At 33.1% G+C, this 25701-nt stretch overlaps 1 protein-coding gene across 11 annotated transcripts in view; it reads right to left on the bottom strand.

The window, feature by feature from the left end:
• Rtnl1 (reticulon) overlaps positions 1 to 25701 on the bottom strand; it is a 276263-nt gene that overhangs the window by 59788 nt on the left and 190774 nt on the right. For all 11 annotated transcript variants that reach the window (XM_017634579.1, XM_017634570.1, XM_017634586.1 and 8 more), the window contains 3 exons: positions 19265 to 19472; positions 1857 to 2065; positions 1686 to 1791 (listed from right to left, as the gene is read on the bottom strand). In XM_017634579.1, coding sequence (XP_017490068.1) covers positions 1686 to 1791; positions 1857 to 2065; positions 19265 to 19472 — 523 coding nt within the window. The remainder of the gene's footprint in view (positions 1 to 1685; positions 1792 to 1856; positions 2066 to 19264; positions 19473 to 25701) is intronic.

The following is a 25701-nucleotide window of genomic DNA, read 5'->3' as shown; positions in this document are numbered from 1 at the left end:
TACATATCTCTGGAAGGATAGAAAATATTTGGAAGTATTTTAAATTTGTTATGGAGATTTATTTTATAAGTGCCGTACTGATAGCAAAAATTTCTTTTAATGGAAAAGGGAGAGCCGGGTTCGGCCTTATAATCTAAAGCTCTCTTGAGGCATTTGCTACAGTAATGAGAAGTGGTATTTTATCAAGGCCAGGTTACTGAATTCGAGTTGGAAATATTAGAACCCGCCGTGGCACCTCCAAGAAGGTTACATGTTTACGCGTCGTATACCTGGAACCATTTCAAGGTAAACTTAGAGGGATTGATATCATTCGTATGCCTAGCGCGCAGACGAGATTTTATAATTTCATAGTTTTAAATGGCCTAAATACCTTAACTCGCTTAAAAAATAACGAGCTATAACGAAATGGGCACAGAAATAAAATTTAACATCATTAAATTATTTTTCATATTTGTATAAAAGCGCGGGGTGAAACCCGCGGGTATAAGCTAGTAAGCAATATAAATATATATTAACTTAACATTTTATTAAAAATACCTTTACAAACCTCTTTTCCTTGCTAGCGTCCAGTTTTGTTTACTTTTACATTTGGCATTTCTCCTCTTTTTCGCAAAAACAATCGATAAAACTGGGATGGACACCGAAAAGTTATCGGTTAAATCTGAGATTATTTAATAATTACAGATTAACAAGGGACGAATTTTATATGGCTAATCTCTTGTTCTAATTACAGATTAGGGTGTTAAGCTCGAAAATGAGGATAATCTACTTATAAGTGAACCTAGTATTCCACTTAGGGCCGATTAAACACAATGACTGCTTTATCGATCACATGTCATATGCATGATATCGAAATCGTCGATAATGATGTTTAACTGGGATGTAGTGATAACCAGACATTGAACAACCGGCCCTTAATAGAATTTTTCTTGCTGATTTTGTCATAGACCGTTTAAAGTTTTTTTATACATATTGAGTGTAACTCTGTAGCACATAGAATCAAGTGATCTCAGCTGTGAGGCATTTCTGGAAAACATCTGATTCTTTTTTACTTGTAAGTATGCACAATGCACGCAACATCCATCAATGCAAATGCTATGTCTTTATAGGACATGCCCGTTATCACATAATAAAACTGGCATTTTAAATAATGGGACTTATAAATAAAAACTAAGCAATTGCTTTTTCTTAAAATTTCAGACCTTTTACTGAAATTTTTTTGAATAAATCGATTGAAAGATCTGAAATTTAAAAAAACAATTTTTTAGTTTTTATTCATAAGGCCTAATATCTTTACTGAACAATTACTGAATAAAAACGAATTTCCCATTTCCCATAAGCGTTGTCGCGTTTCATTTGACGCTTTCTGATTTACAATTGACTATTCCCAATTCCAAATGACGTTTTCGCATTTATGATTGACTATTCTTAGTTCCAAATTACGTTTTCCCATTTGCAATTGACTATTTTCTTTTACAATTGGCAAATCTTCTGTCTAAATGAAGCTTTCGTATTTTTATTTGATGCTCTCTCGTTCACATTTGTATATTCTTATTACAAATTGACACTTTCGCGTTTATAATTGACTGTTCTCATTGCCAAATGACGCTTACGCATTTTCATTTGACGCTTTCTCATTTACAACTGAAAATGGTGTAGTGCTATAAGATGATTTCAAAACTTACTTTTCTGTGAATTCTGTCAATTTGCTTCGAGCCAAATCCAAGTATGTGTCAATTGATTGCTTGTTGTTTTCGTACACCTTTGGCAAGGTAAATAAAGAGACGAAGGCTGTGTAAACAGGAAGTGAATTTTTATTATATCGAACCTTCATCATAACGTGGTTGTATGCTTACCTAAGATGACCAATGTCATACCATTGAACCAACCGCCAATGTAAGTCAAGACCCACAGAATAACACCAAACTTAATTGAGTCAATCAAATCTTCCACCAAAAACAATCGTCGTAATTCTGCAACAAATCCATTCACATGTGCTACAGCAATGCCTGCGATATTTTGAACCTTCTCTTGCGGCAGAGTCAAATCGATGTCGAGGTATTCTCTACAAAATTAAAGTAGATATGTAATATAGTAGTTATATACATACATATACATGTTGTCTAGAACTCAAAATTAAGACTGATTTTAATCGTCGATGTAAACCTTAGTAACAAAATTATTTTGAAAATCCGATATTACTTGTTCAGCAGCTAAAGAAAGCGTTTTTGTAATTTTTTTTTAATATGACCAGCACTGCTAACAGGAAACATCGCCTTCCCAAGGTAGTTGAAGTTGAACTGCATTACAGTCAATGTCAAAATAATTTGCATTGTTCACCATTTTTCTCTCTAATTTTGGACGATTCGTGTCCCAGAAGATAATTTAAGTAGGTCTTCTTAACTGAAGCCATTTTAAAAGGTTTACCCAAGAAGTGCTGAAAAACGTGCTTCCCTGCATGCCTTCCTATTTACAACTTGCGCACGCGAATTTGTAAGTGTATCTCAGAAAAATTTTCAAAAACGCCTTATCTCAGAATCTGATGGACAATATATTGAAAAAAAATGTTGAGATAGGGCGTTGTTGAAACGGTAGCTGAGATAGGGCGTTTTTGAATTGAATTCTGAAATAGGGCGTTCTTCTGTCAAATTCAGAAACAGGGCATTCTTCTGTCAAATTCTGAAATAGGGCGTTCTTCTGTCAAATTCGGAAACACCGAGATAGGTCCATCTTCCACTCAGCCGTCACTTACTTAAACGATCTAGGCGGCCATAAACCAATTTGACAAAATTTAAAGGAAACAAAAAATTAGTCACAATCCATAGAGAACATTCTAAATAACATTTCCCAGTCCCTCTCACTTTTCTAACTTGCACAGCGAACGTTCACCGTTGACCGGAAACATATTCCGGAAAGCTGCTTATACATTAAGTTTCGCTCTCTAGAAATATCGTAACTGTTTTAACCTTCATCCGTATGTAATTTTTCCAAACGAATTCGGTGTTACAATGTCAAATTGACACTCCATGCGAAATCCATTGTTTTAATGTGAAATTACTTAATCAATATTTGTTTCGGTGAAAAATGTGTTGGAATAAGAATAAAACTTGGGTTTTTTTAGGAAAAAACTATTTCCATTTATTTCATATTTACTACCTTATTATGTATCTCGAACGATAGGCCGCACGAACGATTCGTCTGAGACGACACCGTCTCTGATTGCATTTTTATTAGTCCATCGGTCGTCTTCGACTTGCATTACGTCGATTAGGTTGCAATAGACGCGGCTACGTTTAAACTGACTAGAATTATGCCGCCGGGCTAATTTTTAAAGCATTCGAAGCGTTCGAGCTGCCTAAGGCTGCTAAGGGAAAATATTCAAAGACAGTAGAATTTTTGATGAAAAGTAAAGGAAAAATATTTATTGAGAAAAAACTTAGAGAATTAGGAAGATACCAAAGATATAGGAATATATGATCGTTTGCATTCATCGCATACGGACACACGTAGCAAGGAACTAACTTTTTTGTAACACAATGATTGAGTGCAACTTTATGTTGGAGGTTGCTCCTTAGATCGAACAGACCTAAAAATGGCAAGAGCGTGTATTCCTCGTGGACTCCGTTTTCGTTGGTGAATGTAAGGAAATCAAAGCTTTTGACCAACTTCGATCAAAACAAACGACAACCTATCTTGGCAGCCAGTTCGAAAACGCCCTATATCAAAAAACTTTTTAAGAACGCCCTATTTCATAATTCGTTTCAAAAACGGTCTGTCTCAGCTGCCGATTCAAAAACGCCCATTTCATCACATTTTCAATACATTTGAAGTGAGATAGGGCGTTTTTGAACCGAATTCTGAGGGTAGGGCGTTCTTCAACCAAATTCTGAGATAGGGTGTTTTTCAATAAAATTCTGAAATAGTGCGTTCTTGAAAATTTGTTTGAGGTAGGGCATTTTCGAACTGGCTGCCGAGCTAGGTAGATCTTCCAGTCAGCAGTCGATAGAAGAGATAATCAAGAATAGAGAAGTATTTCCCATACAGTGTCAATTTTTCACTTGAAGTCCGAGTTAAGGAAATTTTTTGTACAGAAGTAACGGGACTTTTTGAAATGCCATAAATGAAAAAAATACAAAGTTTGTATATGATTTAGCTCATAAGCCGAGATATCAAGTACATTTTTTTTTAATCTTACTAATATTATAAATGTGAAAGTTTGTATGTTTGGATGTTTGGGAAATCATCACGCGGAAACGACTGAACGGATTTGCATGAAATTTTGTACTTAGATAGCCTATGGGCCAGATTGATTAATAGGCTATTTTTTTAAGAGTTGCCACCTATTAAAGAAGTTAAATTTATTTAATATGCGGGAACACCGGACGTATTTGCCTGAAAGTTTGCACACAGATAGCTTATGACCTAGGTTGGAAAATAGGCTACCTTTCTTAAGAGTTGCCACCTGTTAAAAAAGTTTAATTAAATTAATACGCGGAGACGACTGAACGAATTTGCATGAAATTTTGCACACGGATAGCTTATTCGCTAGGTTGGAAAATACGTAACTTTTTTTAAGAGTTGCCACCTGCTAGAAATATTTAATTTAATTAATTTAATTTTCCACAGATAGCTTATGAGCTAGGTAGGAAAATAGGCTAATTTTTTTAAGAGTTGCCACCTGCTAAAAAAGTTTAATTAAATCTTACTAATATTATAAATGTGAAAGTTTGTATTTTTGGATGTTTGGCAAATCATCACGCGGAAATGACTGATCGGATTTGCATGAAATTTTGTACGCATATAGCCTATTGGCCAGATTGGTTAATAGGCTAATGTTTTTAAGAGTAGCCACCCGCTAAAAAAAGTTTAATTTATTTAATATGCGCGAACGACTGAACGGATTTGCTTCAAAGTTTGTACACAGATAGGTTATGACCTAGATTGGAAAATAGGCTACTTTTCTTAATAGTTGCCACCTATTAAAAAAGTTTAATTGCATTAATACGCGGAAACGACTGAACGGATTTGCATGAAAGTTTGCACGCAGATAGGTTATGACCTAGGTTGGAAAATAGGCTATTTTTCTTAAGAGTTTCCAATTGTTAAAAAAGTTTAATTAAATTAATACGCGGAAACGACTGAACGTATTTGCAATAAATTTCGCACACGGATAGCTTATTACCTAGGTTAGAAAACAGGTTACTTTTTTAAGAGTTGCCACCTGTTAGAAATGTTTAATTTAATTAATACGCGGAATGAGGGAACTGATTTGCATGGAAGTTTTCACACAGGTAGCTTATGAGCTAGGTAGGAAAATAGGCTACTTTGTTAAGAGTTGCCACCTGCTAACAAAGTTTAATTAAATTAATACGCGGAAACTTCTGAACGGATTTGCATGAAATTTTGCAAGCAGATAGCTTATGAGCTACAGTGGAAAATAGGCTACTTTTTTAAGAATTAACACCTGTTTGAAAATGAAATTTTGCTCACAGATGGTTTATGACCTGGATTGAAAAATAGGCTACTTCCTTAACCGGTTTCCCGATCAGAACTAAATTTGGTAAACTTACTACGGATTTCGCAAGGATGGTCTTAGACTGAAAGTAATTCGATAACTCAAGGCCCCTCCCATACAAATTGGAATTTTCATATTACATACATATTTCTGGAAGTATTTGTGGGAAAGAACTAAAACTTGGTATAAAGCATATCTTTGGCAATAATCGATTAATTTTTTAATCAATTAGTTAATTCGATTAAATTCAATCTGATTACAGTTAATCATGATTAATTTTAATCTGACGAAACAGTTAATCGTAACCGCCTTAATTTAAGCCTAAGTGGAAGGTTCAATCACCTTTTGTTTCATTGATAGAGCTTCTCAAATATTGCAAAAAAGCGATTTTTTGACACTTTCACCACATTTCTCTCAAAATCTGGAGCTGATGGAATCTTTATACTTACGTATTCTCAATTAACACAAAAAAGCCTATCAACAGCTTCAACATTTGCCGCATCAAAATCGGTGTTGGCCTGTGTTACCTATACTAATTATATAAAGAAAAGCTCCTTCTTTTTATAAGAGGTGATCTCGCGAACGGCTGAATCGATTTTTTGAAATTTTTGACACCTACTGCAGACTTTCGATATATTAAAGGAGCGTGGCATCACCCATACATATCGAATTTTTCATACCGTATATCTCTGAAAGTATTTGTGGTAGTGTCCTGGAAATTGGTATAGAGATTTTGGGGCTACTGGAAAAGGGACGTGGCGCTTTCCAAACATTTTGAAACTTTTATCTATCTGTAAATATATACACCCATAATACAGTGTTCTGTTCTTTTTCATAATACATTTTTTTGTTAATTTTTATAGAAATGTAGTTCATTTTGTATCAAATGGCACCAAATTTTGAGTATGCAGTTTTGTAGTTCACTCAATTTCAGTATCATAAAGTGCAAGTTTTTAATGGCTGTGAGATACCGTTGATTTTTGAGAATTTTTTCGCTGATGATGTTGCGCATTTTCTCCGTATAACGAATGCGTGAGAGTTTTTATGTATGAGAAAAAACGCCGAAGAGTGTCAGTATGTAAAAGACTTAATCTGGTGGCTTAACTCCTCCTAAACGACCGAAACGATTTTAATGATAATTTTTTAATGATACTTTTTAGTGGCGCTGGAGCCGAGTTATTGCTAAAAATCATCGATTCGCAGGCTCCAGATATCAAAGTCAAATTACTCCCGTTAAATCAACCATCAGAGACATTGTGATCCTTGCCTTACGGTGACTATACAGAATGTGGACCAATGATTCTCACCAGTTTGGAAATTGCCACCAACTATACTATACATATTCAAACGACGATTCACTATCGAGCCGCAATGACTTCTTCCCGATATAATGCTTTCGTCAGGTTATTTAAGACGGCAATGGAGGATAGAAGGCATATCCACAAAACCAAACGTGTACGTGAATTGCTGGCGATAACGTTGGACCAAATGTTTCAATAAAAAAAATTAATTTTGGGCGGGACGAAGTTCGCCGGGTCTGCTAGTTCTATATACATATGTAACAACGAAATGAAATCAAAAGCAGTGTCAAATTGACACAAAATCCGGAAGGTTAAGTTAATATTTTGCTTTCTGCATTGTATTCTAAAAAAAGGAGTGATGGACTGGTTAGCCTTTTTAGGCTAGATTTAGCATTTAATTGCATGCCATAGCCTCAGAAATTTAGATCTGACTTCGTGGCTTTTTTCTGGCATTTTTTTACTTAAAAGATTCATAATAAAATTCGGCCCGGAACTATAAAAATAAGTACCTAAAAGCTTACTAAAAAGCTTTAATATTTCTAAAACTACTATTTACCGTTAAAATATTACAATAACAGAGCAAAGGCCTACTTCTTTGAGAAAGTCCTCTCTTAGCTTTTTAAAAAAAAATATTAAGAAACTTGCTTTAGCCTGTATTTTTACAATTCGATTTGTTGGCGTACTGCTTGTGTACTCTGATGTAGAAAATATTGAATTCTTTGCATTTTTACTAAACTTTTTCTTCATATGTGTTTTGATGAGAATGATTTAAAAAGTTATTTACAGAAAATCGGTTTGGCGGAACTTATCGAGCTTTTAAAGAATGAATATACTGAATTGTTTTTAACTCCAATTTTCATAGCGTTTACTTTTTGTAACCTTTTTTTAAAATGAATTTAGCTTCGCTTTTTGCGATCATCTGGTCACACTGGTGATAGATACGCATACAGCCCCTAATAATGCAATTAAGTGTTAAATTTTTCTAATCATTTTATTAAGCAAAAGTTCAATTGAAATTTAACTAAAATAGCGGTTTTAACGAGTATTTTTTTGGAATTTGTGTTCAATATTACGGAATTTGTTGTATCCCCGGCATAGATCGCGTTATTATCTTTTGTTCAATTGAAAGCTTAGACATTTTACTAATGTAGTGTGAAAAGATTGCCCGCAGAAAATGGCGAATACGTGGTATTTCTTTACTTAGAAAATTTTCTAAAGAAAAATCTAAAAACGCAACCAGTACCTATATAGTAGCACTACTTTAGAGCAACTTTATCACTAAAATTATACCTTTTAGATAAATTTTAGGGCGCAGAACCAGAATATGAATCCATTTAATTTATCAAAAAAAAGTTTTTAAGATACATATAAGCAAAAGTCAACGTCCTAGACGTTTCGGTCCTGTTGCTAGAAATCTCCAGGAATTTAAGACGAACCCAACTATGTATAATGGGTATTTAGGAATATACATTTTTGTTCCTTTAAATTGGTGTTATATAAGTGACAATTAAAGAAAGAGTTTTGGGTATACAAGCGTTTAAATTTAGATAAATGTAAATTTAGATAAATCTATAATATTTTAGTAAATATTGTATTCAAATTGCTGAAAATTGTTATGTGAAGTACAATTTTGGTACAAAATAGTATTATTATGAAATTTTTGGAACTGGAACTGGCCTCGCCAACTTATAATTATATTATGTATCTCAGTAGCCGCTTCACCAATCCCTACCAATTTTGCCTTGCTTAGGGCCTATCTAACAAACACGTTTAAAATCTTTGAAAATGGGTAATAACCCCTCCTCCCACTTCCCATAAAACGGTAATTTATAGAAACACGAAAACTGCGATATATCAGTAACCACTGAAGCTAATTCACTCAAAATCGATGATTGGAATAACCTCTTAGCACATTTTTATAAATTTTTAGATAATGGGCGTAGCACCGCTCACTTATGACCACAAAGGTGTATCTGGGTAACCGATTTATCAATTTCTACCAAACTCAGTGCACTTATTTAATTACCTTAGTATGGAAAAGCAATACGTTAAAAATTATTTAAATTGGGCTAAAATTAATTAAATTAAAATCACATGTTGTTTAGAAATGAAGCCTCTTCCAAACCATATCGATTGATACCCATATTGCAGCAATTAATTTAACTAATTCAAATTAATTTTTAAACAGGTGGCAGTTTTACTTATTTATTTGTTTAGTTATCTACCGGATACTGTCCTCAAAGATAATCAGGAAAAAATAACACGTTATATAAACATTTTTCTTAATATTTATACATACAGGATAACAACATATGAGAAAACTATTTGAAAATAAAATAATCATTAATATCAATTTTAAAACGTTCTCTACAAGAGTAAAGATCGACATAATTACAAATAAAGTTACGTTGACAAATGGACCTGTGAATGGGCTCATTGTTAGCAAATTTCGTTTCACGCATTGGTACGTAAAAAATGTATTTTTCTCTTAGATACCTCTCTGGCGCATAAAAGGGCAGAAGCGAAAGTAGTTCTGGGGAATCAATTTTTTTATCGCAGATATCTTTGATGAAAATAATACCACAAATGTTTCTCCTATTAGCAAGGTATTGTAAATTCAGTACTCTGCATCTCAGTTCGTAAGATGGCATAAATTCATAAGAAAACATGCGTCGAAGGGCGAATTTAGTAAATCGCCTCTGAACTCTTTCTATGCGGTCAGAGTGAGTGACAAAATCTGAGTCCCAAATAATGCACTCGTATTCTAAAATAGATCTCACCAAGACTTTTAAGTGTGAGTGGATTTAAAAAGTCCTTTGAGTTTCGTTTGAGAAACCCCAATTTAGAGTTAGCCGCACAGACTAAATGTTCTCTGTGAAAATCGAAGTTTAGTTTCGAGCCTAAGTACACACCTAAATCCTTCACATTAGTTACGCGATTAAAAGGCTCGTAGTCGTTAAAAGTGTAATTATACTTTATATTGGCATTTTTACGAGAAAATGTAATAACGTTGCACTTTGAGAAGTTCAAAGAAAGACCGTTGCAAATACACCAATTTACAAGATTAAAGGGCTCGTAGTCGTTAAAAGTGTAATTATACTTTATATTGACATTTTTAAGAGAAAATGTAATAATGTTGCACTTTGAGAAGTTCAAAGAAAGACCGTTGCAAATACACCAATTTATCAGCGATGATATGTCTTGCTGTAGTCTAACACAGTCGTCTAGGTTCTTTACTCGATAATACAATTTCAAATCGTCGGCGTACATCAAACAGCTGCAAAATTTCAAAGTTTGGCTGATGTCATTTATAAATATTGAAAAAAGCAAGGGGCCCAAATGACTTCCCTGCGGAAACCCTGATGTGACTGTTATAGATTTAGAGAGGATGTTGCCAATTTCTGTCTTTTACACTGAAAATAAAATTTCGTAAAAGTGCTACGAAAAACTTTCGTAGTCTTGGTTTTTGTACAATGTAAAAAACTTTCGTTCACATTTTTCTCAACGAAACAAGATTTTACGAACCATTCGTAAATATAACGAAAGGACTTTCGTAAGGCAATTTTTTTGACCAATTTACGAAATCTTACGTTTATTTTACGAAACATATTCGTAAATTACTGAACAAATCTCTGTACGATAAATTTTGTATATTGTACGAAGGCATTCGTAATATTTACGTATGGTTTTTAAATTTACGAAATCTACAATTCTGTATTCGTACAATTTACTTAATACTTTCGTACATAGAACAAATTCGGAAACATGTTTTTTAAATTCGCACAGCATACGAATATTTTCGTACAATATACTAAATTAACGGCAGTTTAATATTTCATCATATTTTTATGTATCGCGTGTCATTGCGAAATTACTAGTTGGCTGCTGTGAGACGTCTAATATAATTTTAAAAGTTAAAAAAAAATATGTAATACAAAACTAAATATAAAAGCTGTGGATACTTCATAAATAGGCATCATTATCTATCAACGGCAAGCCCAAGCCAGGAAGCTAGTAGTGCGTCTACTTAATGGAATTTTAAGTAAGAACATGTATGATTTTTACTGAAACTTGCCTTTCAGATGCCTTGTAATTTTCCTTTAATTTATAGTCGTCAAGGTAACAAACATCGAAGAAGCTGCGAATCTGCCAAGTACCTCCACATAAAAATATTATAATGTTTAAGAAAGTGAAACCAGAATTTTTTATATTCTTTCTTTCTTATCTTATTGCATTTAATAAGGGTTTTGTTGAGTTTCATAATTTACCACTTTGCATCAATATACTGAATGAAGGCTAAGCAATAAAAAAATATGTAGTATAGAAACTATTCGTATGCATATAAATAAAAGACTTAAGTTTTATTATAGGTAAATAACCTTTTTTATAAATTTTAAACTGCAGAGTAGTTAGAAAATTTAGGTAAAACTTATTATTTACGACAGTTATACTTGGAATACTTCTTCGTAGAATTCTTTACACTATATAAAACATAGCTCAAATTATAGCACAACAGTTTCATTATATTTTAATCATTAATGTTAGACGTTTTTGCAAAACATTTTGTTAAAGAAAAATGCTTAAATTAAGAATAAAAACAAAATAAAGTGTTGTGTGTTCGTCCTATGCTTTTTACAATGTGGCGAATGAAAGCAATCGCAAATTCTACGAAACAACCGTAGATTTTAGGAAAATAATTTCGTTAAATATACGAATTATTTTTGTGCATTTTACAAAAACTTCGTAAAAAAAATAAAACAATACTACGAAATTCTTTAGTAAATAGTACGAAATTCGTTTGTAAATAGTACGAAATTCGTTTGTAAATAGTACGAAAGCGTTCGTAAAGATCTGATGTCTCATATTTTCGTAGTATGTACAAAAACGGTTTTCTACAATCAACGAAAACTTTCGTGGCTCAAAATGACGAAAATTTGCGTAAGATGTAGGCAAGTTTTCGTTATATTTACGCAGATTTTATTTTCAGTGTAGGTAAGACCCAACTTGAGTCACTCAAGCCATTTTAAAGCGTTGGAGTGAACTCCAAGTGTCGCGAGTTTTACAAGAAGCAAATTATGGTTTAGGCTGTCAAAAGCTTTCACAAAGTCCGTGTACAGAGTGTCCACTTGTTCGCCCTCCTCCATCGTATTGACCACGCAATTTAGGAATATGGCGAGATTTGTATTGGTGGATCTGCCCGGGTAAAAACCGTGCTGCTGAGTAACAATATAAGTCTTGAGTGCCCCAAAGAGCTGGTTGTTTACAATTTTATCCAGCAGCTTTGGAATGATACGACAGTTTTACAATGGGGCGATAGTTTTCAACTAAATTTCGTAGGCCCGACTTATAAATTGGGGAAATAAATGAAGTAACTATTTTCAAAGGATTTACTGAAAGTTTTGGTAAGGGGCAGATAAAGAGAGACGATAAAGAGAGACTGCACAATCCCTTAGAAACAAAGGCGGCAGAAGATCATATCCTGCTCCTTTTGAAACATCTAAATCTAAAAGCGATTCGAGAACCTGTTCTTTAGTGACAGTAAACTGTCCAATATTTATACATTCCAGAAAAGTAGAGGTGTCAAATGATGTAGTGACAGTATTAAATCTATCAAATACCGACCCAAGGAAATGAGCGAAAAGTTCAGACGATTCTTGGGTTGTGGAAGCGACGGTGTCCCTAAAAGCCATAGATTTCGGGATGCCATTAACTTTTCGTTTTGAGTTAAAAAATAACCAAAATGATTTAGGATTAACTTTAATATTAGTCTCTAGCGAATTAATATATTTGTCGTATACAAATTTTGATAAGCATTCAAATTCTTTTCTACGCTGGACACACATTTTTTTATCTTCGATAGAACCAGTTTCTATAAATTTTTTATTTATTACTTAGTATTTCTTTCGTGTACCCAGGAAGATTAAAAGATCTCTTTTTTTTATAGGTTGGAACGTATAAATTAAGGCCTTCTTCTACCACTCTCTTAAACACTACATACATGCTTGATAAGTCTAAGTGTTCAAAAACTTTGTTCCAATCAATAGAGTAAAAGAATGCGTTAAGGGCCGCAAAGTTTGCTTTAGCGTAATTAAAAATGTATTCTGGTTCGCTATGATCATTTTCATACTTGTAGAATGAAAATTGGATTGCAATTGCTTTATGATGAACAGGTTAGAGGTACATCATGTTTATACATATTAAAGGCAATGTCATTTATAAAGACTGACAGCCGCACTCAGAAGCGTTCCTTAAATTAGCTCTAACGGGCACTTAACTAATGATCGTTAAATCTGTTAATTAATGTTTCCTCTCAGAGATAAAAATTATGAAATAAAAAATTTAAGTATGGCCCCAGTTCCGGCCCTTCATTTTTGTGGCATCACTCGTTAAGTTTGAAATAAAATATAAAAATAAGTATTTACATAATTTTGCGCGCACCGGCTCATATATTTTTTTTTCTTATTTAATTTTATAAACTATCTGTATTGAATTTTTTAGCTTTTTTGATCTAATTTTCTTTTGATGTATAGATTTTATTGCTTTAAAAAGAATACATTTTTTTTTTTATTTAATTAAATTGTTTGCTAAAAGTCAAACAAGACCAATAACAGGCCAATTCTGGCATCTGTCTTTCCACTCATCTCAGTCTTTCGAGAGAAAAAAGTCTTTATATTTCGGCAACTATCTTGAAAGCGCTTTTCTGTATTTCGAATAACTAATTGGCAGATGTGCTAATAGTGTTATTATATTTATCGCTTAGCAATGAGTTTTCTAAAAACAAAACGAAATGAAAAACAGGAAAAACTTAAAATTTTAGAAACTGAAATTGAAAGAAAAAAGATGAATCAAAAAAGTTTCCAAACGTTAAATAAAAAAAAAATATGAATTTTTTAAGAAATAAAACTTAAAAAAAAATTGTATTAAAAAAAATTCGTTGCCGAGGATTGAACTCGGATCTCTCGAATGGCAAGAAAGTGCTCTGCTCACTAGGCCATTGCCACTGTTACAGCAACGTTATCGAAGTTGAAATTTATTGAAAACAAACAAAAAATTTCAAAATCATTCGTTAAAAAGTTTATTAAAGGTTTTTGTTTACTTAACTTTAATGTTCATTAAATGCCGTTAACGAATCATTAACTGACTCTGAGAGGAATTTTTTCAAATCGTTAGTGAGGGACACCTTAAGTAATCATTAAACGACTCTGAGTGCGGCTGTTAGAGACGATTAAAAGTATTAAATATGTTAATGATATTGCTGAACGAAGTATAGCGTTGATACAAAATTATAATCGAACTTTGACGAAATACGAAGAACGAAAGCAATTTCTTTTGCAAGTAATACAATTACCGTTAAATAATTAAACAAGTAATTTTTAAGCAAAAATCACAACCGACTTCAATTCTCATATAACAATTTAGGAGTACCGTTAATTTTTTCATGATCCAATGATCGGATCTAAACCAAATTAGTATGGGAACACATGTGGCACTACCTTTCCGGTAGAAAAATAATTCTCGAAATCGGTTGACGTGGTCCAAAGTTATGCGGTAACATACGAAAATAAAATATTATTAAAAAAAAATATTCCGACGAATTGAAAACCTTCTCCTTTTTTTGAAGTTAGTTAAAAATAAATAGGCAGATCTTGTTAGTATGTGGCGCTCTTATAATTATGCTACGCAGTGTACTATTAACTTGTTTGACTTGTGTTTTAGAGAAACTTTGAATTCTTAACTTGTTCAATATATACGTGTTAAAATCATATATGTAATACTCCTATATTGGCATTAATAGCTACTACCGTCCGAAAACACTACAGTACAGATATATCAATAAACACGTACGAAAGAAAAGGAACACATACGTTTATAAATAAACATGTACACAACACATACACAAAAACGGCACTCTCGTACACAATACATTGACAAAAACGGTACTAGACTGTCTCGCTTTGATTTCGGAATGCTTACACATTGAGAAGTTAGCTTACTGCCATTATAGAAGTATTACATATATGGTTAAAATAAATAAAAAAAAAAATTATGTTTTCAATGTGGAGAATTTGTCCTCCTGGAACGTTAAAAAATTCTGGTCACCTTAAGAAAGGTAATTTTTACAAATTTAGTGTTCAGTGGCGAGTTTCAATAACGATATTTGAGACAAATCGTTGATAACCAACTATTTTTTCTTTCCGTTTGCTGTGGCTTTGGCACAGAAGTTGATTAGTTCCTGCCGGCAATCAAGTCCTTTCAACCACAAAAAAAGCATTATTTGCAAGAAGTACTCACTAAAATTGTAAGTACTTTGCAACACTGAAAGACTAGCTAATGATGCGTCTTCACAGGCGAAAATTATTGCCTACCATATGTGACTTTGTTTGCCAGATATGTATGAGTTTCATCAGTGGAAATATTTGTGTGTATTTTTAAGATGGCTTAAAACAAGTATGTTCGTTGCATTGGTGCGCAAATATGCTTAAAAAAATTGGAAAATGCGTTATTTCACATCCAAGTACATAATCAAAAATAACACAGGTCCACCGGCGGATCCAGACTTTTTTTATGTTTTCTAGGAAATTTGCCACTTATTCTTATTCCGATAAACGAGTTATTCTTGTAGATATGCACATATTAGGGTGATCCAAAATAACTAACCTGGCGAATTTGTGGCTTTAAAATGGCCTACTTACTGAGAAGGAAATTCTCCCATTTGAAAAAATTTGTTTTTCCATTTTAAAAGGTCAGTGGGCATTTGAAATTTTCTATGTAAAAAATATGTGAAATAATTTGTTTTCATTAAAAATGTTATAACTTTTGATCCGTTAAAAAATGTTATAAAAAATAGATACAAGTTTTTTGTAGGCATCTTCTTGTAGGGCATTAAATTCTGTAAAAAATGACCTTGCCTTAGAGACAAGTATTAAATATGTTAATGATATTGCTGAAATAGCATTGAAACAAAATTATAATCGAACTTTGACGAAATACGAAGAACGAAAGCAATTTCTTTTGCAAGTAATACAATTACCATCAAATAATTTAACAAGTAATTTTTAAGCAAAAATCACAACCGACTTCAATTCTCATATAAAAATTTAGGAGTACCGTTAATTTTTCATGATCCAATGATCGGATCTAAACCAAATTAGTATGGGACCACCTTATGCGGTAACATACATAAAAAAAATATTCCGACGAATTGATAACCTTCTCCTTTTTTTGAAGTCGGTTAAAAATAACTAGTCAAAACTTGTTAATATGTGGCGGTCTTATAATTATGCAACGCAGTGTACTATTAACTTGTTTGACTTGTGTTTAGAGAAACTTCGAATTGTTAACTTAATGGTGATTTATGCGTTAACATCAAGGAATGAAACCGAAACCGTTTAAAACCGTTGTTTTTCAAAACTGAAACCGAAACCGTAACCGTTATCTTGACCTGAAAAGTAACGAAACCGAAATCGTTTCAAGTACAGGTTTATATCGGTTTTCAGAAATTTATAAAAATGATAAATTAAAATTTTTTTGAAATAAATGATTTATTTAACCGAAATGAGCAATATCTTGCTAACTTCTTGTTAAGAAATAAATAAGTATGGCAAAGTGACTTTTCGCAAAAAGCTGGTAAAAAGATGCCTAATAAATTAAATCTCCGATCTGGCATCGGTTATTTGGAAGAAGTCATTTTTATTTCCATTTTCACATGTATAGTTGTAAAGCGCACATAAATGAAGGGGTTTCATAATTATTTAGTAAATATTTGACGAAAATAACAATTAGTTTTCATACATCTTCAATTTTACAGCAAAACGGAAACATTTAAGTGAATCTGATGATGACGTTGTTGCTGTGTATCTGGTGATGACTTTGTTGCTGTGAATCAGTGAACTGTAATTTTTGATTTTCTTTCCACAACGTTTAAGACATTATGATTTTAAAAAAATATCAAAAAACTTTCTGTATGTATATGAAATACCTATAAGCAACAACTCTCATTATATAATAAACTAGCAGACCCAGCGAACTTCGTCCCGCCCAAAATTAATTTTTTTATTGAAACATTTGGTCCAACGTTTTCGCTAGCAATTCACGTTCATGTTTGGTTTTGTGGTCGACAGAAGGCATATCCTCCATTGCAGTCTCAAATAACCCGACTAAAGCGTTATACCGGGAAGAAGTCCTTGCGGCTCTACAGTGAATCGTCCTTCAATCTGTATAGTATAGTTGGAGGCAATTTCCTAACTGGGGAATATCATTGGTCCACATTCTGTTTAGTCACCGTAAAGCAAGGACCGCAATGGTTCTGATGGTTGATTTAACGGGAGTAATTTGACTTTGATCCCTGGTGCCTCCGAATCGACGATTTTTAGCAATAACTCGGCTCCAGCGCCACTAAAAATTATCACCAGAAAAGGTCATTTACATACTGACACTCTTCGGCATTTTTTCCCATACAAAAAAAAACTACCACGCATTTGTTATACGGAGAAAATGCGCAATATCATCAGCGAAAAAAATTCTCAAAAATCAACTAACTTACAGCCATTTGCACTTTATGATACTGAAATTGAGTGAGTTACAAAACTGCATACTCAAAATTTGGTGCCATTTGATGCCAAATGAACTATATTTCTATAAAAAATTAACAAAAAAATTTATTATGAAAAATAAAAACAACACGTCTTCTGGGTTTATATATTTACAGATAGGTAAAAGTTTCAATATGTTTGGAAAGCGCCACGCCCCCTTTTCCAGTAGTCCCAAAAGCTCTATACGAATTTCCAGGACACTACCGCAAATACTTCCAGAGATATACGGTATGAAAAATTCGATATGTGTGGGTGATGCCACGCTTCCTTAATATATCGAAAGTCTGCAGTAGGTGTCCAAAATTTCAAAAAATCGGTACAGCCGTTCGGGAGATCACCTCTTATAAAAAGAAGGAGCTTCTGTTTATATAATTAGTGTAGGTAACACAGGGCAACACCGATTTTGTTGCGGCAAATGTTAAAGCTGTTTTTGATAGGCTTTTTTGTGTTGATTAAGAATCCGTAAGTATGTATAATGTTTCCATCAGCTCCAGATTTTGAGAAAAATGTGGTGAAAGTGTCATAAAATCGCGTTTTTTGCAATATTTGAGAAGCTCTAGCAATGAAACAAGACTACTATCCCTGAATGCACTATTTCTGCACCTTGCCCTGGTGGTCACCTATACTCATTTACTTTTTACCGTCCAACAATAAAAAAATACTGGAAAAGTATGCAATGAAAAAAAAAAATATGTTGTAAAAATCAGTGTTAGCTATTCAATAAATGACTATAGGTGACCTTAGGGTCAAGGTGCAGGAATGGTATTTTCAGGGATTGAAGTCAGAAGTGCAAGCAAATATTGAAAAAAAACGCGATTTTTTGACACTTTGGCCTCGTTTTTCATAAAATCTGGAGCTGCTGGGAACTTTATAATTACGGATTCGTAATCAGCACACAAAAATTCGGCAAAAATAGCGTTAACATTTGCTGCATCATTTTTGTTGGCCTGTGTAATAAGTATTGTTGAATAGCCAATACCCGTATGTTTGCGCCACCTTCAAACACCTTTCGAACTGTAAAACAATGACTCGATTCTATTCCACGCATATCTATAATACGGGTATCGATTTTCAAGCAAATCGGACCATAAATAAGATTTTTTGGAATAGATCGGTATCTCGTCCACCTATCAGAAAAAATACCCTATATGTTAACCCAGCCAATAAGCTACCTACGTGATACAAAAAAAGTCAATTTTCGATTTTTCCAATCTCCCGACTTTCCCGGAGGGTTTTCCCAAAATTTTCCTTCCTGGAAATTACGAACAGCTAAAAACAAATTTTAGCCAAATCGGCCCAACCGTTCTCATTGATGAATTACGATACATTTTTCACACCATTTTTATATATATATATATAGATAATATAATAAACAAATTTCTGCATTTAGATCTAAGCAAATGTGGAGGAATATGGTTATTAGTTTGTATAATCGATTCAGAGGTGTTTTCTCTATATAAATTAAAATTAATCACAATGTTTAATTTCGCCAAAAACAAACCGTTTTTATTTAATAAATATTTGATATAAAAATCCACATAAGAATTAAGTGTCATCGATGCTGTTAATGCTAACCTTATGAATAGCTTTTTGGTAGAATTTACTATTGAATATCAAAGATAGAGTTAACATCAGTAATGACAGTTAAGTGCCAGATTGATTTCAAACCAGAAACTAGTTTTTCTGAAAATTGCATATAGAGGGTATTGAATATAAGCCCCCGATATATGGAATGAGGCAAAGATAAATCGTGGACATTCTTAATCGACTATACTCTATCTCTTTATCAGAAAAAAGGTATAAAATCTGTTCCTTGCTAATGTATTTCCTTAAGATAGTTCTCTTATTTTACTTACTTGAAGGGATGACCCTCGGGGGTCTTCTGTATGGCCTGCATCACTGATTTATAGATCCTGAACGACACTGTGCCAGCTAATGTCAGTAGTGACAGGTAGGCGAAAACGCTAATGACGGAGAAGCATGATATAGCGAGCAGTGTGACAAGTCCAGCACCAAAGAAAATACCAGATTTCTTAACATCTCTCCAATAAATGAGGGACTCCACTGTAAATAAAGAACGAGAGAAAGAAATTAACCCTTTGTTATACATTTACCATATTTGATAAAACTCAATATCTTTCAAATGAAAGTTTTTGTAACCATGAACATATTTAAAATCTCATTAGAATCAGCTTCATTTTAATTATTGCATTTTCGTTTTTAATGTGAATGTGGAAATGCATACTTACACAAAACTACACACTAAATGAAACACACTCATTTATAAAACCTTTTTGACAATTTTCTTGCTTTTACTATCCTAATGTTTTTGAGCATTTATTTTTTTATTCAAATACTTATTTCTAAAGTATATTAGACACTTAAAAAAAAGTTTGATTCTTCTAAATTTACATCAGAACTTAACTTCAATAATTTAGCTATTAAATTTTTGCAATTCGAAATTTCCTTCTCATTACATTTATTAAAAATTACTTTCAGTTGCTTTATATCAACAAGAAATTCTGATTTAGGTTTTATCAGACCACAATTTGAAATTTGGTCTATCTATGAATATGAGTGGGCGATTTTCTTTTCATATTAGGTACGATAAATCCTGCACCTGGGAACAAACGTGTCCGCTTAGAAATACTCGTCTGCGATGGGCAACAAATTAAGTCTCCTAATGAAACATCGCAGCAATTTGCCAACCGTTGTCGCTTCACTTGACAATTTGGAGGTTTAAAATAACGCACAAGTTTGTTTTCCTGGCTCTTGGCAAACACAACACACCGCCGGTAATTCCTTTTCGCACAGCTCACAACTGAAAATTTAAATTAAAAAACAAACAAAAAATTTGAACAGTATAGGGTTAAGAGTTGAGATTTCAGTCGGAGTTCAAAAGAGAGAAATGTCGAAATCACTTCTACCTTGTTATAGCTTGGTACAAGCACAGAAAAAACAATATACAGAAGACGCACTACGAACAAATTTCTTTATCTTCGGCGGACGTAATATTACAACCCGGACCAGAGCAGAGAAGTTAACATCACGTCCACTATGAATAACATGGCGACCCGGAACAGAGCAGAGGCGTGAACATCACGACCACTATGAATAACATGAAGTTAACATCTCGCCACAAACACACATCGTGATCAGAGTTGCCGCGAGCATGAAAAAAAAGTATCAGTTGCCAAGCAGAAAAAGTATCAAATGCAAACAAAACTGTTACTTGTTAAACTTTTATTTAAAAAACAAATAACAAATATAATTTTGTAATTAAATCCGTAGTTATAAAAAAAAAATATATTACTTTCGTTAAAAAAACAGAGAATCTGTATTTGCATAACGAAAAACAAACTTATAGGGCCCTTAACCACACAAAAGCAATACGCAACCCGAGACTTGTACAAGTCAATATTGTGGAAATTACTACAGAATAAAATTGCGCAAACCTTATTTTGGAGAAACGTTGCTCAAGTAAATATGTGCAAGAAATATGAATGTGCGTTGTATATTTTGATAGCTTCGGCTTTAAAACGCAAAAAAAAATAATAAAAATAATGTTTTTTTTTTACGCTCTTATCCATATTTTACAGCACGACACCAAAATCAAAACTAGACTAAAAATTTCGCAGTTGTCGCCATACGCAAGCATGAGCAAAATATCAAAATAATTTTGATTTTAGCGCAATAACTGTGCAATTTAGTACAAACAACCCCATACACCACTCAAACGACCGACGCAAGCCCGATATTGTGCAATGTTTTTGTGTGGTTTATGGGCCCTATAACAGCGGCGTATGCAAAGAAATTCCGCGTTATGTTTCCCTTTAAGAGCTACCAATCAAATATCTATATATACATTTTGAGGCTTTAAATAGCAAAACAAAAAAAATATTTTCCTTTAAACTAGTAATATTATTCATAGTTTTCAAAAATTTATTTCTGCCATCCGAAGTATCAAAATAGGGCATTTGTGGACAAAAAAGTATCAAATCTTTCAATTTAGAAAAAAAAAGTATCAAAAATGATAAAACTATATCAAAACGGCAACGCTGATCGTGATGGAAAACGGAGTTACTTAACATATTGTCGTCATAGCGACGATGGTATTAACAGCGTCAGCCCAGTGTAAATATTGCTAAAGTAACAGAGGCAGCGCCGCTTGTGATAGCCTTGCTTGCCTCACCGCTCGTGCTAAAATTCAACTTGCTTCGATAGTCCACATGCGTCTTCTGTTACAGCGTTGCCGTTTTGGTCCGATTGGACCAAAATTGGCAGGTTCATTCTCCTTTGGTAGCTTGATTGGTTTGATGAACCTTTTGGTAGGCAAACATTTTTTGAAAAAAAAAAAACCAAATTGAGCATTAAAATTTGTTCGCTTAATTTACGTTTACACGTTCAAAACATTGCTTTCACTTTGCTCACACGTATACGATTTCTTAGTTTTTTTTCTATATTTTATTAAGCAGACAATTTTCTGCAAACAAAAACTCACTTCCCAAAGCTATGACCGATCGGCTGGTGAAATAGAACCAGAAATTACCCATCGTCTTGAAAGAAAAATTGATGATAGGCAATTTTCAAAGTGTGAGTGCATTGGTAAAAAAAGTGTGAGTGTATGCAAATTGAAACGAATTTGGGATTTTTTTTATTGAAATGCATAAAATGTCTGATTTTGTTTTTTCACACACAAAGAAAAGTTGTTTGGTATAAATGGAATTAATCTCAAAGGTATTTAAATTTTTTTAAAAAGTTTTTGTACAATGCGTCAATTCTTTTATTTAAAGACCCTTTTAACAATAATATGTGTAGTTTTAATTTTTACTGTTAATTTGTGTAGTTAAAAACCTCGTAAATTCTCGAAATCTAGCATTATTGATGAACAAAATTTTGGTAGTTTGCAAACTGATTTGGTAGGTGTTTTGGTAATTAAAAATATTTTCAAATGGCAGCACTGCTTCTGTATACTGTTTATTCTATGGTACAAGGTATATTTAATAAGGTAGAAGTGACAACTAGCTCGAACTCTCTTGTAGCTAGTTATAATGTCAAAAAACTGTAAGCAAACAAATTAACCCTATGAGGTGCGAGTCCTATGTTCGCTACAAATTAGCATCAATTGAAACTCATCATGGTGAAATTATACCAGGTTAGTAATAAGAGCGAGATGAAAGATTTGACCCTATCTTATTTGAAAATTTGCCTTTAAAAATTTGTATAAGATAGCCGAATATCAGGAAAATAAAGCGAGACAGATTTTTTATTACTTCACCTACTTATAATTTCACCATGGAAATGCATCAGCATAAATACATACATATGTATGTACGTATACTAATTTTAAGGATTACTTCAATATTACCTTAAAAGAATTTTAGCTGCATTCGCATCTTATATGCACATATACTACATATGGACAGAAAAGAATACCTCATAAAGGAAACCACGTAATTAAATGAAAGAAATGTTTTATGAAACTGTTTCAAACATTTTTTGTTTCTATTCGCCCAATATTTTTGCGCGTTTAGTTTCTTTATTTAAATATTTATGTACTTCTAAAAAACATCCGCACCTATAAAAAACGATTTAATGTTTTCTTCTACATAGACATGTATATCAGTGTAAACCTAGGTCCTGACGTGGTTATGTGTGCAGAATTTTTTAAGAAACTACTCTTACTCAGTTCTGAACTTTCGTTTGCTTCAGGCATTTCAGGCACAGGAACCTCCCAGGGCATGGGAACTGAACCTGGGTATAAACGCATGCGCAAGTAAGAAAATCACTCGCATTGAAATGATTTCCACAGAACCGCAGCTATTCTCCCAACGAAGTCTTCTAACTTCGCAACTAGGCGCCTTAAAGTATCGCACCACTTTAACATATTGGCTCTTGCCACACACAATACAACGCTGGTAGTTCCTGCTCCTTTTCATTTTTGTATATGTATGTACCTATAAATTCATGTGGTCGAAAAACAAAAAATTTCACACAATTCACAACTATCTCACGGCACTCAATTGAATTTTAATGAAAAATAGAAAATGTCAGCTTGAAAAGGGTTAAAAGTTATTCATCATTTGACATTATAGTCGGTGTTCAAAAGAGAGAAATGTCAAAATCACTTCTACCTTGTTTAATATGCCTTGGTATGTACCATGATACAAATATTTAAAGGTAGTTTCACTTCTTCTTATTCGGCATTGCACGTAAACTGTGCTTTTGACATTTTCTTTTAAATTGAAGCTACCATATTCTGAAGAAATTAAAAAAGTGGTTTTTACAAGGCGTATTTAACAAGGTGGTGTTGGCCGTATATAAGTAAAAAATTACACTAACAAATTATACGCTGATGTCCATACTGTCATTGGTATGAGTTACAACAAACACATCATTTTGACGTAATGGCCTCCACGGCGAAAAACTCAGCTGTCGCCCCAACACCACCTTGTTTAATACACCTTGGGTTTTTACTTCAAAAAAAAATATGTCAAAAAATAATTAAAAATTATAAGAAAATATATTTTGAGCATCATTTTGTAGCGAGCTTTTAGTGATTTATTTCTAAAATTAAATATAAAACGGAATACTAGCAAAATACTTGTATTACATTGTGTACTGCAAATAGAGAATCTGTTTGTTTATGCAATTATTTTCATCATTATTTAGTACGATTAGCTGCATATTTCGGGATGGCCACGTGCATGGTAACTTCACAAAGGTGTTATTTGTTTATTCCAACCACTTTTCGGCAGACAATTTTCAGCCTCGGGACGGATGTGCCCAATTGAAGCGACACGCGGCACCAGCAGCAGTAGAGCAAGTAGTTTATCCGTCTATTAGCTATAGCAAGGAGCTCTAAGAATTAGGAGACTTTATTACCTCCCCTTTCATGGCTACATCATGCGTTATTACAAATAAGTTTAGGCTTCCATTGTTCTTCCATTTACGATAAGCTGCTTTTTAACAATTCCATTGTTCATATTTCCACTAAAAAATATCCAAATTAAAGCAACATCCTAATATCTAAATTTCTTCAAGAGCCAGATAATATTTCATGTAACACTGTATCCATTTATAGACACATATACAAAAATGAAAAGGAGCAGGAACTACGAGCGTTGGGCCGTTTGTGGCAAGAGCCAAGACGTTAAAGTGGTGTGATACTTTAAGGCGCCTAGTTGCGAAGTTAGAAGACTTCGTTGGGAGAACGGCTGCGGTGTTTAATTGGAAGATTCTTCCCGTGTCTTAGGGAACGCGAATGATTTTAGGGAACGCGAATGATTTTAGGGAACGCGAATGACTTTAGGGAACGTACCCCGTTCAGGGGGGAGGGTGATATTCAAAATACCACGCTTGGTCACAGTGAGGGGCGGGGGGCTTAGGTTTTTATCACGTAGTCAATATCCTCTAAGGAAATCTAGCGTTTTTCCAGGGGCGGACCCAGCAGCAATTCTTGGCGGGGGATAAATATTTTTTCAACATATATCGTGAATTACCAACATAGTATGTACCGAAGTAGACAAAGCACAAAATAAATGTTCAGAAAAGTGGAAGATTTTTAGAATTTTTCAAAAATGTTAACATATTTTAGAATTCTAAGAATTTTCTAGGTTTTATACACAAGTACCATGAACATAAGAATTGTTCGGTAATTTGTGATGTTTCACATCTTTACATTTTAGGATGGATTTCAGAATAAATAAAATTCTCAAAATTTGACAAAACAATTTAACAAATTTAATATAAACATTTCTAAAATCTCAATAATTTTGTACATTTCAAAATATTCTCATTTTAAAAAAATTTCTTGATTCTTCCAGATTTCTAATTTTTAAAATTTTGGAAATTATCCTAATAATATTCTAATAATTTCATAAAATTCCAAATTTTGGAATTTTTGTTATTTTCTAAACCTGCGAAAATATTCAAACTTGCTGTGACTTTCAACTATGTAAAATAGTACAAATTCGAAAATACAACAAAAAAGTAAAAATATAAAATTAAGTAATTTGAAAATTCGGTGAATTCGAAGAACTGATAGGAATTTTTCACCATTGTGTTATATGATAAAAATATAATTTTTCAGAAAAACAACGAAATTGATCGATCATTGCGCAATTATGCGGACGCAGATAGGTCAATAATCGCGCAATTTTGTAAGTGCTCACAATGTTGCAGGAAAATCGCACTCACGAGTTTTCACAGGGCGGCTTAATTCTTTTTTTTCTACAAAAATGTATAATATTAAAACTGGTACTCGTTCCAAAAAGGGTATTTTTACCTTAAT

Source organism: Rhagoletis zephyria, unplaced genomic scaffold (assembly GCF_001687245.7).
Source record: "Rhagoletis zephyria isolate East Lansing unplaced genomic scaffold, Rhagoletis_zephyria_1.1 Rzeph_scaffold_00115, whole genome shotgun sequence".
NCBI classification, from domain to species: domain Eukaryota; kingdom Metazoa; phylum Arthropoda; class Insecta; order Diptera; family Tephritidae; genus Rhagoletis; species Rhagoletis zephyria.
Note: the sequence above shows the minus strand (reverse complement) of the source record. Positions and strands in the feature narration are given on the sequence as shown.